Source organism: Thermobia domestica, chromosome 12 (genome assembly GCF_964235325.1).
Source record: "Thermobia domestica chromosome 12, izTheDome1.hap1.1, whole genome shotgun sequence".
NCBI lineage: Eukaryota > Metazoa > Arthropoda > Insecta > Zygentoma > Lepismatidae > Thermobia > Thermobia domestica.
The window spans coordinates 78436714-78453369 of NC_137465.1; the positions used below are offsets into that span (position 1 = coordinate 78436714).

The 16656-nt window shown below is 36.9% G+C and overlaps 1 protein-coding gene across 6 annotated transcripts in view; it reads left to right on the forward strand.

Moving 5' to 3' along the window:
- LOC145666525 (myotubularin-related protein 10-B) overlaps positions 1-16656 on the forward strand; it is a 607867-nt gene that overhangs the window by 438342 nt on the left and 152869 nt on the right. For all 6 annotated transcript variants that reach the window (XM_081733821.1, XM_081733824.1, XM_081733823.1 and 3 more), the window contains one exon: positions 9713-9858. In XM_081733821.1, the coding sequence (XP_081589947.1) occupies positions 9713-9858 (146 nt within the window). The remainder of the gene's footprint in view (positions 1-9712; positions 9859-16656) is intronic.

Below are 16656 nucleotides of genomic sequence, written 5' to 3' on the forward strand. Positions count from 1 at the left end.
CATATGGTTCAACAAATCTCGACAAGACGATTAGCCAAAGATGCTGCTATTAACCACATTACGGCTTGGAGAATTAGCACAATAATGCGTTCCATTTTTACCATGTTCATCTGCATCAGGAACTTTGAGAACAAGATTTCTATAACCGTCTGGGTTTTTGTCAGTGGATGAACGCCAGTAACCCATGTTCCCACCAGAATATTCTATGGACGGATGAGGCGACCTTGAAGAGTAATGGAAATGTTGACATACACAACGCTCACTGGTACGTGAAGTTGACAATCAACTTATCTGGAATCTAAATGTCTGGTGTGGTATAGTAAGAGTCCAAATAATATTGGTCCCCATTTCTTCGAAATTACATTAACAGGGGTAGGGTACGCAACTTTTTCGTGAGATATTCTTTGTGAGCATATGGCTACAACAAGACGGTTGCCCTGCTCATTTTGCGAGAGTTGCTAGAAGAACTGTTGTTTGCTTATTCCCAAACAGATGGATCGAAAGAGGAGACCGGTTCCCTGGCCAGCTCGTTCTTCAGACTTGACTCCGCTCGATTTCTTCTTTTGGGACTTGTCAAGGAGCTGGTTTACCAAGGGCGTCCTACTACAAGGGACGATATGATGGAGAACATCCGTAATGTGTGCAAGTGCAAATGAAGTGTTAAGAGCAGTTAAAAATGTCCTCGTACGTATTCGCATGTGTATCGCAGGTGCTGGACGATCCTTTGAATATTTATTGAGAGTTTTCTTTGGTCCAAGTGCGATACATTGACAAGAATGTTCAGAACTTGCCGTTCAGGTTATTTATTTTGTTTATTATTTTCAGTGTATTTATTTGTACTCTTCTTGGACAATTATTTGTGCAATGAGTTCCGGAATGCAATGTGTTTGAAACTTTTGGTTTTCTTTGGATGCTTTACTGCTGAGACTTTATATCCGAAATTGTTTCATACGTAGTTTTACTTAAAACCAAAGAGTGTTTTTCTGTATTTTTCTGTTTTAAATTGGCTCTGACCTCGGAATTTAAACTACGTATTGTGCTGCAATAATGTTCTCGTTTGTTGATACGTGCACGAGATATGTCGTAATATTTGATACTGAATTATGTAGAGAGTTTTCAACAGTACTATTTGATAGAACATGTGTTATTTGGTGTCCTTTTGAAGTCATTGTCAACTATAAAGCTGTTGTTCTGTAGCTGCAATTCAAGAACAAGTAACACACGTCGATGCCAAACCGTATAATTTAACGAAAAATGTTTCTGTAAAAGTTTGTTTCTTTTTCAACAGTGCCTTCAAAGAAATCGAAATTGATACCACTTTCCGTTTGAAATTTTGTAGTTGACCTCTCGTAGTAGTATTCCCGCTACACCACTGGATATGGATGCATCACCATTTGATTCTTCACATACGATTTGGTAATTCAATTTTTTGTTTGAAATGTCCACGTGCAATACGAGCTGAGAAAAACGCGTGGAACGGGTGGTCTGATATTAGCAATTCTACGACGTAGATGCCAAACAGTAGAATTTACCGAAAAGTGTTTCCTGTAAAAGTTGTCTCTTTTTCAATAGTGCCTTCAAAGAAATCGAAATTGATATCACTTTCCATTTGAAATTTTGGAGTGACCTCCCGTAGTAGTATTTCCACTACGCCACTGGATATGGAAGCACCGCCATTTGATTCTTCATATACGATTTGGTAATTCAATTTTTTGTTTGAAATGTCTACATGCATTACGAGCCGAGAAAAATTCCTGGGACGGGTGGTCGTTTTCCGATTGGTCTTCCAGTGAACACTTTGAAAGCGTTTCTCCTTTCTTCCATTCTAGCTACATGACCTGCCCATCTAAGCCTCCTAGACTTGACGACCCTAACAATGTTGGTAAACCGTATAAATTACGTAGTTTCTCGTTATGAAGTTTCCGCCATTCCCCATTCCCGTTCCTCTTGGTTCCGAATATTCGTCTCAGGATCTTGTTCTCAAATACTTTCAGTCTATGTTCTTCCCTCAGAGTAAGCGACCATGTTTCGCAACCATACAGAACAACAGGCATGATTATCGTTTTGTATATTTTAAACTTCAAATTCCTCGACAGAATTCGCGACGACAAGAGATTTTGAACCAAATAGTAACACGAATTCCCTGCTTTTAGTCGACATTTAATTTCTTCGTGAATATGATTTTCGTCTGTTAACATTGATCCTAGATATTTGAAACTATCCACTTTATCAAAAGTATTATTTAATATTTTAACGCATCCATAATTTGCCGTATTACGGTCCCGACTCACTTCCATGTATTTAGTTTTCTCTACATTTACTTCTAAACCCATGTCTCTGCAAACGTTTAATAAGATCTCTGCATTTCTTTCTACTGTTCTCCTATCATCCCCTATTAAATTTACATCATCAGCATATGCCATAACCTGGTGAATACCGTTCAACTCTAGGCCCTGGTTGCTATCTTTGATTTTCCTTATAGCGTATTCAAGAACAAAGTCAAATAATAATGACGACAACGCATCTCCTTGTTTCAGGTCATTTTCGACGTGAAAGCTCGTGGACAAAAATTTTCCAACCCGGGTTTTACTTTGGGATTCATTTAAACATATCTTAATTAATCTAATTAGCTTTCTCGGTATTCCAAGTTCTGTAAGAACGTTGTATAATGTTTCTCTTCTAACCGAGTCGTACGCCTTTCTAAAATCAAGAAATAGTTGATGTACCGGGGTATTGTATTCCCATTTTTTTTTTTCGAGTATTTGGCGAATGGTAAATAAAGCAAACTAAATATTTTAATAGTAATGCCATCAATGCTTGCCAATTAAAAGGTTAAACATACGCCATGACAAATTGTATTGTTAAAAATTTGTAGGAAGTAGAACGTTACAGCTTTTTATCGTGTTCTAAAAATATATAGAAATGAAATATGAATATACAAAGCACCTCAAAGAAAGAAATTGCAAGAACATCAGCGCTTATCTCATTTTGTTGTTAATTTATCTTCGTAGGACCGGGTTGATAGCGAGCAGGTAGAGTGATTAAACAGCACTTGACAGAATATTTACAATAAATTCTTTAAACAGTTATAAGCGCAATTAGTACTGTTAGAGATACTAGGATGGTAAATATTTATTGTATCGTTTTTTGGTTGTAAAAAAAAATATTAGTTTAGTGTTCCATGATTATGTCCGTGGACTAACGGAGACAAAACGATAAATGAGAGTGAATGATTATGTGAGAATTTTGTAGAATGAGAATGTCGGAGTACCCCGAGAAACTCTCGGACGCGATGTTGTCCACCATAAACTCACTAGACCGGGTAGCGAATCAGTCCTCTTGCACCAGAGGTGAGCGTTCTGCCACTGAGCCACCGTGCTTCCTTGATTCGAGAATGTACCATATTTCTATATTTACTGCAGTCATTCTTAATTTTGTAATTCTGTAGGGGCACTAAATATGTATAGATAATTATCCAAAGTTATTAAAATGAACAAAAATTTCAAAATCTGAATGTAAAAATGCTCCGACAATGACACCCATGACATGGGAGATAGATACTTTACTCTCTTGATTCAATACATTGTTACATATCTCTGTAACCGTTAATTATTATTACGAACCTACCATTCGTTAGTTAGTTAATTTTCGATACCATTTAACTGAACACATTCTCATTTATCACTTAACCGAACACAAAAGAATTTCCACTTGTCACTTCCAGCCGAGCCTTTTCCCGTTGTCCCTTGCAACCAAGGTGACGTCGCAGCCACGACAGCACTCAAGGGCATATGCGCATGCAACCACCTTGTAGTCTTTCCACCATGAGCTGGGCCATGCAGTATAACAGCGTTTCCCAACCGGTGTGCCGCGGCACACTGGTGTGCCGTGAATGGACCGCTGGTGTGCCGCGAGAAAATCGAAACATAATTATTAATTCTATAGCAACCAAATTGGAAGACATAGGGGGAAAAATGTATAGTTTTGTATTTCACATTACTATGAATTTCTACCATGGAAAAAATTACTGTCTACATCTATTACTGTGTAGCAGACAGTATTTCGGCTCGTATACATTTCCACGGTTAGCTGCTATGTTACGTTTCAATTGAGAGTCATACTAACACCGAGAAATGGAAGCACTTGTACGGTACGCGTCAAGTGAATGTTCGTAGAACACTCATTCGCACATGAATGACAGAACAATACTTTGTTCAACAGCTGTGTTTTGACTTCGACGCATCGCAAGCTGTGTGATTGCAATAATGTGCACCGATTTTGGTTAAAACAGCAAAGTTAAAAGTACAAGACATTTGTTTGTTCGTTCGTTATTTAGTGATCTTCGTTCTTACTGAAAGTTTGGATACAGTTTTCGAAAAAGAAAGCGCATTTTTAAAAATCTGAGTCCTATATTTCATTCCAATTGTTTTCTATTTTAAAATTAAAATAAAAAATAAATATAATGAATCAGTATAGGGGAAAACCACGAAGAGAGAGCCGAATTCACTGGCAGGAGAAGCGAGTAACGCTGAAACGTCCTGAGCGAATTGTTCAGTTTGAAGATTTACACTAGGCGATGGTACACGAGACGCATCATAAGGCACTGTAAGATGAACATGACAATCTGCGGCGACGCGACGTCATTTACAGGTACACCGATGCGAGGAAATCTTGGCGATTGCGGCAGCAAGTGAATGGATTATCGGTGACCGGCAGGCCGGAGAGGGGCTCAACCACAGACGGGCGGATTCGAATCAATCGGAAATCCCACGCGCGCTTCTAGCACGACTCCACCAACACCCTCAACTTGCTCGAAATCTGTGAGAAAGAGATCAGTAATCACAGAAAAAAATACCATGGTATTTTATATTTGCAAATAATAATAATAATAATAATAATAATAATAATAATAATAATAATAATATGTATGAGTGTGCCGCGAGAATTCAAGTTACACCCGTAGTGTGCCGCAAGTTGAAAAAGGTTGGGAAACGCTGCAGTATAGCATATGATGCTAAAGGTTTGTCACTGGGATAGTCACACATATTTCTGAAATACTGAAGATGATCTCTTGTCGTGGTTTCTGGAAGATGCCCACAGTCTGACAAAAAGGTGCAAGCGGCTAGTTTTCATAGCTGAAGAATTCATCCAGATCTGAACTTGACTGCTGACAACAGATGTGTAATATAGAGAAGAGGCTGTCATCATTTCCTACGATTCTCAAAACCAAGTGGAATATGTTTTAACTGGAATTTTTGTTTTGAATAGTCGTACTTTATTGCGTTTCATTGGTTTCTCAAGTGATACTGCGTGTTGTTCAGAATGAATTCTTTAAATTGATGAGTTTCAAGGTTTCTCACTTTCCTTAAATCTTATATTCCAATTTAAGTAACATTGAGTTTATTAGTAAACTTCGGAAATCTTGGCTGCTGTCTTCAGATGGATTGCTTAAATCTTCAGTAGTGTTTATCAAAGTTTTTACAAGTTTGAAAATAATGGTTAGGTTTTTGATGAACATCCACGTTGTCCCTTTGAAGTTTTGTTAGATCTTTTAAATCCTTCTTCAGACTGATTTTAATTTTGTTACTTTAGGACCAACTGTCTCCCATTGCCTCAAAGCTTGTGGGTTTTTCCATTAATCCCACCGCAGCTCCATTCCTCTTAACATGAGCATTACATTGCTCCTGCCCCAAGTCCAATGTCATTGCAGAAAACAGTTTCTCGCTAATGTTGGTAGAAACCCGCTAGAAACTTCTCATAAATCTAGAATACATCTTTGGCAGATTTTTCATGTCACACAGATACACTGGATACCACATTCAATTGTTCTGATGGCCAAAGGCTAAAAACCAAGGAGAAAACTATCATAGAGAATTAACATAGAGCTGAAGGTGGGAACCTCGGATTGACGTTAGAAATTTAAAAAAGCGAATCCTCCAATTCCATTACATTTCTTCAATATGCGAAATTCGGGATTCTTTTACAGTTGATGTTCCACTATTCCTACAAAAATGCTTATTATCGGTACCATGTTTTTCTTTATGCTCATTCATATATTGAGTATAAACTTGTTTTCTAGACAAACAGGGGACAATGCCACTTGGTGCGTATGCCTTGTTCTTGTAATACGAGGATCACTACGAAAGTTTTGAGATACGCATTGTAGTGGCACAGTATTTGAATTCCAACAATTGCGTTCGGTAGTGATGTCCAGAACGAAGAAGCGAAGCAAGTTTCAACTCTCCTCGCTTATCGGCGTGGCTGTATCGCCTTCACTTGTTTGTTGATGTGAGCAGTATTCAGCTGTCTAGAATGGAGCTCAAAAGGGAACATTTTCGGGCAATGATCCTTTACGATTTCAAAAGTGGTTTGAACGAGACACAAAGCCTTGACCGTTTGCAGGGGGCATTTCGGGACCTTGCTCCATCCCGTGCTACAATTTTTCAGTGGTTTGGTGAATTCAGAAGAGGCCGGACATCGCTTAAAGATGAAGAGAGAGCTGGACCTCCGGCAACAGATGTGTCAGATAAAAACATTGCCGCTGTGGAACAAATGATACGAGAAAATCCTCGAACAACTTTCAGGGACATTGAATCTACAGTGAACATTGGATCGCCAGCAGTAACAAAAATTCTTCATGATCATCTTCGGCTAAGGAAGGTTTCATCTCGTTGGGTGCCTCACACTTTGACTGAACAGCAAAAGCGCATGCGTGTGGAATGGTGTGAAGAAATGCTTGCAAGATTTGATGGAGGCAATTCTCGACGCGTCTCTGACATTGTTACTGGTGATGAGACGTAAATCTATCAATTTGACTCTGAAAATAAACGCCAGTCTACAGCTTGGATCTTTCCAGACGAAAATCCACCCACGAAAGTGAAGCGACCGCGAAGTGTGGGGAAGAAGATGGTCGCAACTTTCTTCTCCAAATCTGGCCATGTTGTAACTGTTCCACTTGAAGAACAAAGGACTGTTACTGCTCAGTGGTACACCACTGTTTGCCTAACAAAATTGTTCCAGAAGCTTCGGGAACGGCGTCCAAGAACTGGATTGCGTGAGATCCTGCTTCATCATGACAACGCGTCCGCACACACGGCCAACATCACAATTCAGTTTTTAGAATCTACGAATGTCAACATTACATCCGCGCATTAACATCCGTAAGGTTGGAGTTCAGGGCGACTGCATGCGTGAAAAAGTGCATGTAGACGATGTGTACAGTGTGACAACAACTGTGCCATTAAAACGATCATGTTCGAGAATGTTCCTGATTCGTTGCGTGTTCCGAACTCTCGCCAGATATATGTACGTCCAGAACCACTGCTCGGACTGGATCTGCTCTCATTTGAGAAGTGAATGTCTGGTACTCTGGTTGTCGGTCTGGTACTGTGGTATTCTGATTCTTCTTGTTGGTTAAGTTCTAGTGTTCTTGGCACCACCACAAACTATGACGCCAATCCGCGGGTATCAACGAAACGCAATGTAATTTCCGTAGGGCAAAGAAACCGTTCCCATGGATTCGAGGTGCCAATGTGAAGCATGAGATTAAGTGACTTTCAGTTCTGTTAAATGTGCAGTAGCACCTCTTGTTCGATGTCGGTTCCTTCTTTCCTGTTACACAATGTGGCGTTTATCTGATGCTGTGGTTGACCTTTGTCAACCACCACATTTGCATTATTTCACTTAGTGTTGCATGTGCTTCGGAATGCTTCCCATGCACATAAAACCATGTTGTGGCCAATACCAACTTGAGGGTCACACTTGTTACTCTTGGCCCTTCTTACAGTTTCCCGACGTTTCTTTCCCATGCGAAGTCACTTAAATGTTGGATCTGGGTCTATTTTAAATATAACCACAATGCACCTTAGCAGTTGTCTGTCAGCCTTTCTCGTCTTTTGATTCGACTGTTTTTTATTGGAGAACAGACTCATTAGATGCTAAGTTCACGCCGACGACACGCCAAACAACGTTTTTGCTTCCTCCACACGCGTGGGAGACCTGTAGCAACGTAATATAAGAGTTTAATTGATTTCCACCGACTATGCGATATGTTACTTTTACTATGAGCTCCTTAACTTTGCACACCAGTGTATGTACATCGACGAATTTAAGAATAATAAAAAGAAATGAAAATTGCAATGAAAATTTAAATCAAGAACACACGAAACAGAAAACTGATAGATTCTGGTTATTGGTGGTTAGTTGTACCCAAGTTATGAACCAATGAACCGTTCGAAAACTGTTGGCGGTGGTTTTACTACTGCCGATACGAAAATTTTTAGCTATACAGTCATATAAGTATCTCTATAGTCATAATTACACATCGTGGGCTCGAAATTTATAATAGCCACTGAGAATTTCCGCTACGTATTGTGTAAGTGATTTGGGTAATTTGGAGTTCTGCCATATAATACGTTTTTTACAGTTCGAGATGCCCCATCTAATTCGGGATAGGTGGCAAGCCTACTCAGAATTGATTGCGTTTTACATTTGCGCGTATCACGTGTGAAACAAACTGAAACACATGAATTGTGCAGTGTGATTCTAATTAGAATATTATTATTGTTAATAAGCGCACGTTTCTCTTCACGTACGGAGGTCTAGTGGAAGTATGCTTTGAACGGGATGCAAATAAGAAAGTCATATTATGCACGTTCTAAAGAGGAGGGTGATTTTGTATGTGGACAAGCATGGAAAGATACAAGCACAATGTGAGTACAACGTGTCTGAAGCGAATATTCAGCGGTGCGGTCGCACGAAACGACAATTTTCGACTTATAAATGTTACCGATAATAGTTCACCGGGTCAATAAATGGCATGGACCCGAAAAGTGACCAAGCTGTTATAAAATTTATGAGAAGGAGGCCAGATAGCAAGTAATATCAATTAATAACTACAAAATTACGAAATATCAAAATCTGTAAGGGAGCTTGTTCAAAGCAAGGCATAGTTTGATAGATTGTTTTATACATCGCACGAATCTATGACCCCACACATCTATTAATTAGGAGCTGATTTTGGACTCCGATCAGAAACTGCGAACATCGCAGACACGTTATTGATCATGCCAAGGAAATATACGATTGAGGAGAACAGGTGTCACTTAAAGTGTCGGTATGTCAAGGAACGTGTCACTGTGATAACTGCATGTATGGCTGCATTTAGACTCCACCTCTCACCGTTCTTAATATTCCCCGTAATATGAAATCAGCCCTGTAACCGATGGACGTTAGCATCAGCACGCCATTTCAACCAAAATACATGAGGAGTACAACCATTTGCTGAGTGATCCTAACTGCAAGTTGACCACTGTAGGAAAAATCAAGCGTACGGTGGCACATTGGATTTACACTGTACAGACGAGTATTCCGGTCCCTCGTGTTATAATGTCATTCATGAGATGCAGCGTTTCTAGTATACTAGATAGAAGCGAGCGTGACATCGTCTGGGAAGATGTAAGAGAAAGTATGAAAATTAACTACTCGAACAAGATTGTAAACATGTTATCAAATGTTTTCTGTGATTCAAAAGAGAACAAGCAGAAGTGCGTCCAAGATTTGTCAGTATACTTCTTTTTATTTGAGGTGTGAAAAACTAAGATGCATCTTGGAATCAGTTGCGTCTTGCATTCGAGTAAAAACAAAATGTTAATGCTTATTTGTTATTAAATTTTGGAGTGTATCTTAATTTTATTTGTGTTTATGTTTCTAGAGTCCAAGAAAATGTTATGTTGGAACATGTACGGAAGACTCATCCTAATCTGAGACAGCCAGTTATTTTTGATCTTCAGCATATGTTGCCGTCTCCAAGAGATGTTCAGCTTAGTTTTAGGAAGCTCCGTGAGCTGTGCTCGCCAGGTTTGCAAGTCTTTCTTACTTTCTTTTTATTCTATATGATCGAATACCTTGACAAAAATATGTTCTGATTGAAGTTCCAGGGCACATATTAATGAGAATCATGACTTACCTTGTGCTGTAATTATGTTCCTATCTTTGAATATTTCCTTCCATGCTGGGAACACTTTCAGCAACAGTTTTATATTCTTCTGCGTCACCGGATCAACTACTATTCAAACGCAGGATACATCCTTGTCCAAAGAAAAATCTGCTGAGCGAGGTCATCAGGAAAGTGAATATCGCTCTTGAAGAATCTTGGACTATTGAGCAGACGAGAGCTACACAAGATAAATTTTTATTCGCCCCATAATTATTTTCATAAATTTCCTTTAAGATTTATAATGTCAATTCTACTTACAAATTGATAAAGTGAAACATAATCTCATATAGAAATTCTCCTCCTTACTCCTTCACTTTCCAAATTAGCAAAGTGGTTAACAACTTATGTTTCTGACAATATGACAATTTTAAAACAGAATAGTATGGAAGTCCTTTCGAATATCATATCATTGGTTAATGCAACTTAAGTAGTTAATGAACAGAAAAGATGTCCATAAATCTGTCAATAGTTCTATTGTTTGTTAATGATATGTGAGAGTCATACTATTTGAGTATTAGTGTAACTGGTTTTAATAACATTGTTATTATTACTATTACTTATTAAATAGTAAAGGCGGTTCTTCCATTCTTTATCCTTTTATTAGATACTTACATTATTATGGGAGGGCGTCCACTTCCATCTGTTAACGGTTACACTACATTATTTTTATTAGAAAACTGGTACGATTTTTTTTTCTTTAAATACCACATGGCGAAGAGGCGAAGTCCTGATCGCTGACGCTGTGGATCTCCACGTAAATTCAATGTGCCAGCCTGGCGTATCTTCATCGCGAAGAAACTAATGCCTATGTTCGGGTACACGATCGATTTCCGCGCCGCCAAGGCGCAAAGCTCCCGACCTGTTTACGCGAACTACGCACATGGGATAGAGCACATCCGTTCACGATAAAGTTAAAGACTAGAATGACTTTTTCGACCTTTTATTTGGTGCAAGTCTTGACCAGTAGACCCAAATTGCTTTTTTTTTTAAAGAACCGACAGATTGTTACCGTCTTAATTATTATATTGTTACGTAGTATTAAATTCTTTCCAGGACCAAGAGACTGATGTCCTTTTAATATGTAGATGCTAGCCTGCCAGAATAACACCGTCTTTATAGTTTTATTTGTTGCTCGAACATCGTTTATTTATTCGTTTACAATTCTTTAATATGTTTTGACAGTATGACATTGTTTACAAAGAACTTGTTATATTTCGTATTTGTTCATATTCATCCCCTACACTTTTTTGCCGTCTTCTTCTTCGTCTTATTATTATTATTATTATTATTTTCGTTACTCTTTCCGCGAATATGGCATCGTATTATTTTTAGTGTTGCAAATATCACGTCATCATTAAATTGTGTAAAAATGTGCTAATTTGTATCTGACATTTTACTTTGAAATTCTTCATTAAAACAATATGTAAAAGCCAAAATACTGTGGTAGTAAACATCCCGGTTGGGTAGTGACGTCACGTCTCGTGTCTTGTTTGAAAGTGTTTAAGTATACATACCTTAGTAAAACGTTTGTATGCCTTTATCTGATGCAGAAGTACTAGCTGAGTTAAAATCATTGTTATTGAAGATGGAAACTACGCTGAAAGTCTCCGCAAAACATTGAAGTGTAGAATCACTGAATTCGTCGGACTTATTCGTAGAAGGAGAAAGTATTGATTTATGAAAAATTAGGAGTTCCACAGTGGAAGAAGATACGGTTGTTGATTATTTTAGACCCTATACATTAATTCCTGGTTTTTCCTTTTTACCACCAGCTTCTGTAATCCTTTGTTCTCGTGATATGTACCTAACACAGTGATACATATGACAGTAGTTCGTAAAGTAAATTACTAATATCGAGTATGCGTAGGCCTAAGCTAGGATTTGCTGAAATTTTTAATACTCAATGTTGTATACACCTGATTTCTAAAATTGAAATTTCGCCAATAGATAAATTCACACCTTAATTTTGATTAGCCTATGTAAAGTTTCTATCGGTTTAACTACAAATTCGTAGTTTAATAAAACACAAACATAATCACACACACACACACATACATACATACATACTTACATACATACATATATATATATATATATATATATATAGAGAGAGAGAGAGAGAGAGAGATAGATAGATAGATAGATAGATAGATATAGATTTAGATATATAATTTCAAAGGATCTACCCAAAAGGACCCTTGTTTTCATTTCAAAATTTACTTAATGGAATCCGACAGGGATGCAAACACAGAAACTTCGAGAAAAGTTTTAAAAACTTCTGATCAACAGCGAAACTCGTCAGCGCACTCGGATTGGTACACTGACTAGCAACTGCACCAAACATGTTCGACTAACACCTCTGGTCAGTGTATTTAATATTGTCTCAATTTTAAATCTAATTTCCCTGGTGTAATAAGTTTATTGTAATATTTGATGTTTACTCTATTTGTTGCTGCGACAAATTATATTTGCTATTGATACTTGTTGTATTTCATGTCCGTTCATCACTATTATATTATTTATTACGATTACTTAGAATTTCCTTATGGAAATTCACGGGTCATGCTCAGTAGAAAAGTAAAAAGTCCACTTTAGTTACGTTTTTGATAAAGTCACAATGGCTCGCTTTTAAAGTCCTTCACAAGCTGAGTTGTGCGCACCTTGAGGATAAAAATAGGCATAAGGAGGGCGGAAGCTACATACAGAAATAAAATACATTCGTAACTACAAATATTAGCAATGTTGGAACAAAAATGTTAAATTAAATACCGTATAAAGCAAAATATCTAGTAGATAGGCAATGTAGTTTCTTAAAAGCAAAACTGCTTAAAAAAAAAAAGAAAAGAAAAAAAAAAACTACCATGGTATGCAAAAATTTACCTGGAAATAAATTAGTGAAAATGTATTCTCTTACCTGCTCGTTCGTATATTATTATTATTATTATTATTATTATTATTATTATTATTATTATTATTATTATTATTATTATTATTGTTATTATTATTATTATTATTATTATTATATCTTTAATAGTTCCATGCTTTAACTAAAATTCCAGAAGGGTCAGAACGAGTCAAATACGATTTTCTATTATTACATTTTTCAGACCTAGTTAGGAAAGAAAGAGGGAAGGTGAAGGTGCAAAGATTTACAGCAAACTTTGTAATATTTATTGTCATTGGAATTATGGATATTTTATTTCTGAAAAAGTAAAATGAACCAAAAATATATGTAGTACGTAACATGACTCTATTTTTAGATCTTAACTTGAAAGTTACAACTTAGGCAGTTGCATAACGGAAAGTGGGAGCGTTGATGAGAGTTTAGTCTTTTATATTCTATTGAAATGAAAATCTTGGAAAAGTAACAATCTCTGTATGTGGAGGACGGTTAATTAATACTACGATTTGACTCTTCCAAATGTGTAGAAGATGCGAGTGGTTACAGTATATAATAACCAAGGAAGGGCAAGGAAACGGAGGGACTTCGTAAACCCAGCAGCTTCACGCCTCGTCCATCCCGTTCGTTGGTCATACTTGCTTTCTTCTCCTACCCTTTGCACGATTTCAAATACAGCAGTAGTTCTCAAATTTTCAATAATAATAATAATAATAATAATAATAATAATAATAATAATAATAATAATAATAATAATAATCTTTATTTTAGTGCCGCGAACAGCTTTTGGCAAAAATACAGCACTTGGTATCAGAGTATGCGATGGAATAATAATACTACTAAAAAATAAATAATAAGAAAGAAAACAATAAAAAGAAGGGTACTAATATAAAACACAATGTAGCTAAAAGTCAGCTAAGCAGAAATAATTCCTTGTCAACGCAGTAAAACTTATCAAATTTTCCATCCATCTAAAACAACAAAAAGCTAAGAACAGCAGTCATAAAATTACATTTGGCTTAATGTTTCTAAACGTCATTGATTAAAAACTATCAGTCAGATCACATAAAACTTTCACATTGTTTGATACAATAAGTCTAAAATGAGCTTAAAGAATATGTCAATCTTTTTAAAATTTCACATTTCCAATTCAGAGGAACTAAAATCATGGTATTTCTTATGCTATGATTTGGCACTTTAAAACCTATGTTTTGTAAACAATATTCACTGATATAAATGTTATCTAGTATTTTTTGCATGCATACTCTGTCGAAATATTTCGTCTATTCATAAGGCTTTCTAAACCCCAATAATCAGTCCAATATTCATAACTATGTGAGTAATAGCTCATTTTCATTTTAAAACATAGAAGTCGAATAAAACATTTTTGCACAGATTCAATCTTGTTTGTCAAAGTTTTAGAAATGCTGTTCCAAATTACCGAACCAAATTCTAATTTTGGTCTTACAAGTAATTTATATAGAAATACATACGTTTTATCTCTTTGAAATACAGGCCACTGTTTAAAAATAAAACCTATTATCCTTCCGGCACCTTGTACAATACAATTTATATGATTAGAAAACTTTAACTGACTGTCACATGTAATACCTAGGTCTTTAATAATGCTTACTTTCTCAATTTGTACACCATTGACCTCATATTTACTGACATAATATTGAGTTTTATTGGTGTATGCCATAAATTTTGTTTTCTTATCATTAATTTTTAGAAAATTATTTCTACACCACGTGTTTACTGCATTTAAGTCTTGTTGCAGTAAATAATTATCGAACTCATTGTTGACTAATTTGAACAACTTCATATCGTCAGCATATAGGAGAATTTTAGAATTTTTATTTTTTCTGTCAGGTCATTTAAAAATAAAGAAAACAAGAGAGGGCCCAAGGGCGACCCTTGTGGTATTCCGTTTTTTACATAGCCTACTATACTGGATTCCACCTTTTCATCAGAGCACTTCGTGCCTCGAAGCCGCTCCTCTTCACCCACTCGCCAACTTGCTGCGTTGTCACTTCGTCATAAACGTAGACTTAGACAATTCGTGTAGCTACTCGTGCGAGGGAGAGAGAGCGATCTGGCTGAGGCTCTGCTGTGCATAGAGTGATCGAGTTCGATTCAACTGTAATTTATTGAGCGCAATGATTTGAGATCCACTTTATAGAAAACTGAAGGTAATTTTCTTATGAAATGCTATGTAATGCTCGATAAGAAATTTAATTCAGTTAAGCAAAATAAGACGCTATAAGGAGAATTAATTTTGGTTCTGGGGGCAAGAACGAACGAATAAATAAAGCACCTTTCTTGGGTACACCCGCATAAAAGCCAATTTATAATATGTAAAGTGTATTTGGGAATCAGACACCGGTCAGAAAGAGAAGAGAAATAATAATAATAATAATAATAATAATAATAATAATAATAATAATAATAATAATAATAATAATAATAATAAAAAATGTATCCATCCTAAATTCCCCTACTTTCATTAAATCTTGGGGACTGGCTACGGGCCTGGATGGTTCACAATTCATCATTTCTCTAATTTTGCTTTTCGAGAATCGAGAAATCCAAATGTACAAAACATCATTTCTACTAAATTAGAAAAAAAAAAAATGTACTTACAAATAGCAGCTATATTGGTCACTGTTCATCTATTGATTCGTCCTCTTCCAAGATATCCACACCGAGATCATCGCTGCACTCACTCACAATTTCTTCATCACTTTCATCATCACTTTCCAAATTAACCACTACACGGTCATGCAGTATTTCAGCCGTCGGTCTCCCACATATAATCCTCAACCGTTTGTACGTGGTGTACAGCGTTTTTCCACTGCTCTGGCGTGATATTTTGTACAGCGTTTTTCATCAATTGTTCTGTATCAGCCAATTTAAATTTTGAGTTACGCGCCGCGATTTCACCCTTCACAGACGCCCATATCAATTCTATCGGATTTAACTCACAGTGATACGGCGGAGTCCGCAATACCTCATGTCCGGCACTTTGAGCTATCTCGTCAAGCTTATACGTCACGTGTCGAGTACGCTCACGATCCACTATTTCAAGAAGTTCACATTTATTCAGAGATGAATCCCAGGAAATACTTTTTTCGGTCAACCATTCTTGAATGTCTGCTTTTTTAGTTCTTTTTGTCGGCACTTTATCACTTTTCTCCGAGTGACTGGGGGCATTATCCATCACTATCACAGACTTAGGAGGAATATTAGGAAGTAACCTTTCTTTGAAATATTTTTCGTATACCCTGGAATCCATTTCCGAGTGATATTCTTGGTTCTTTTTATCTTTTTGGCCTCGAAAAATCAGTTCAGCGCCTGGAACAAAACCATCTTCTGAGCCTGCATGAACCAGTATCACCCTTCCTCCCTTCCCAGAGGGAGCTTTCGCTCCCGTTGAAAGACCCTCTCGCCAAGCTTGCTCCGCAGATTTTATTTTCGTATCAACCCACCTTTTGTTTTTGGTGTGCCCCTGATTCGACCAAGTTTCATCCGTGTAAATTATTTTTTTACCCTCATGCCTTGCTTTTCTTATTGCTCTTAGGTACCAAATTTCACAAAATTAAATCCCCACGTTAAGCGGGTTTGCATATCCAGGCTCCTAACTATGAAAACATTTACGCTCAGTCCAACCTCAATCATTTCACGAATTCAACCTGTTTTACATATGTTATTAGGACATAATATCGATTGTGATTTATTCTAAAAACACTTTTATACATTG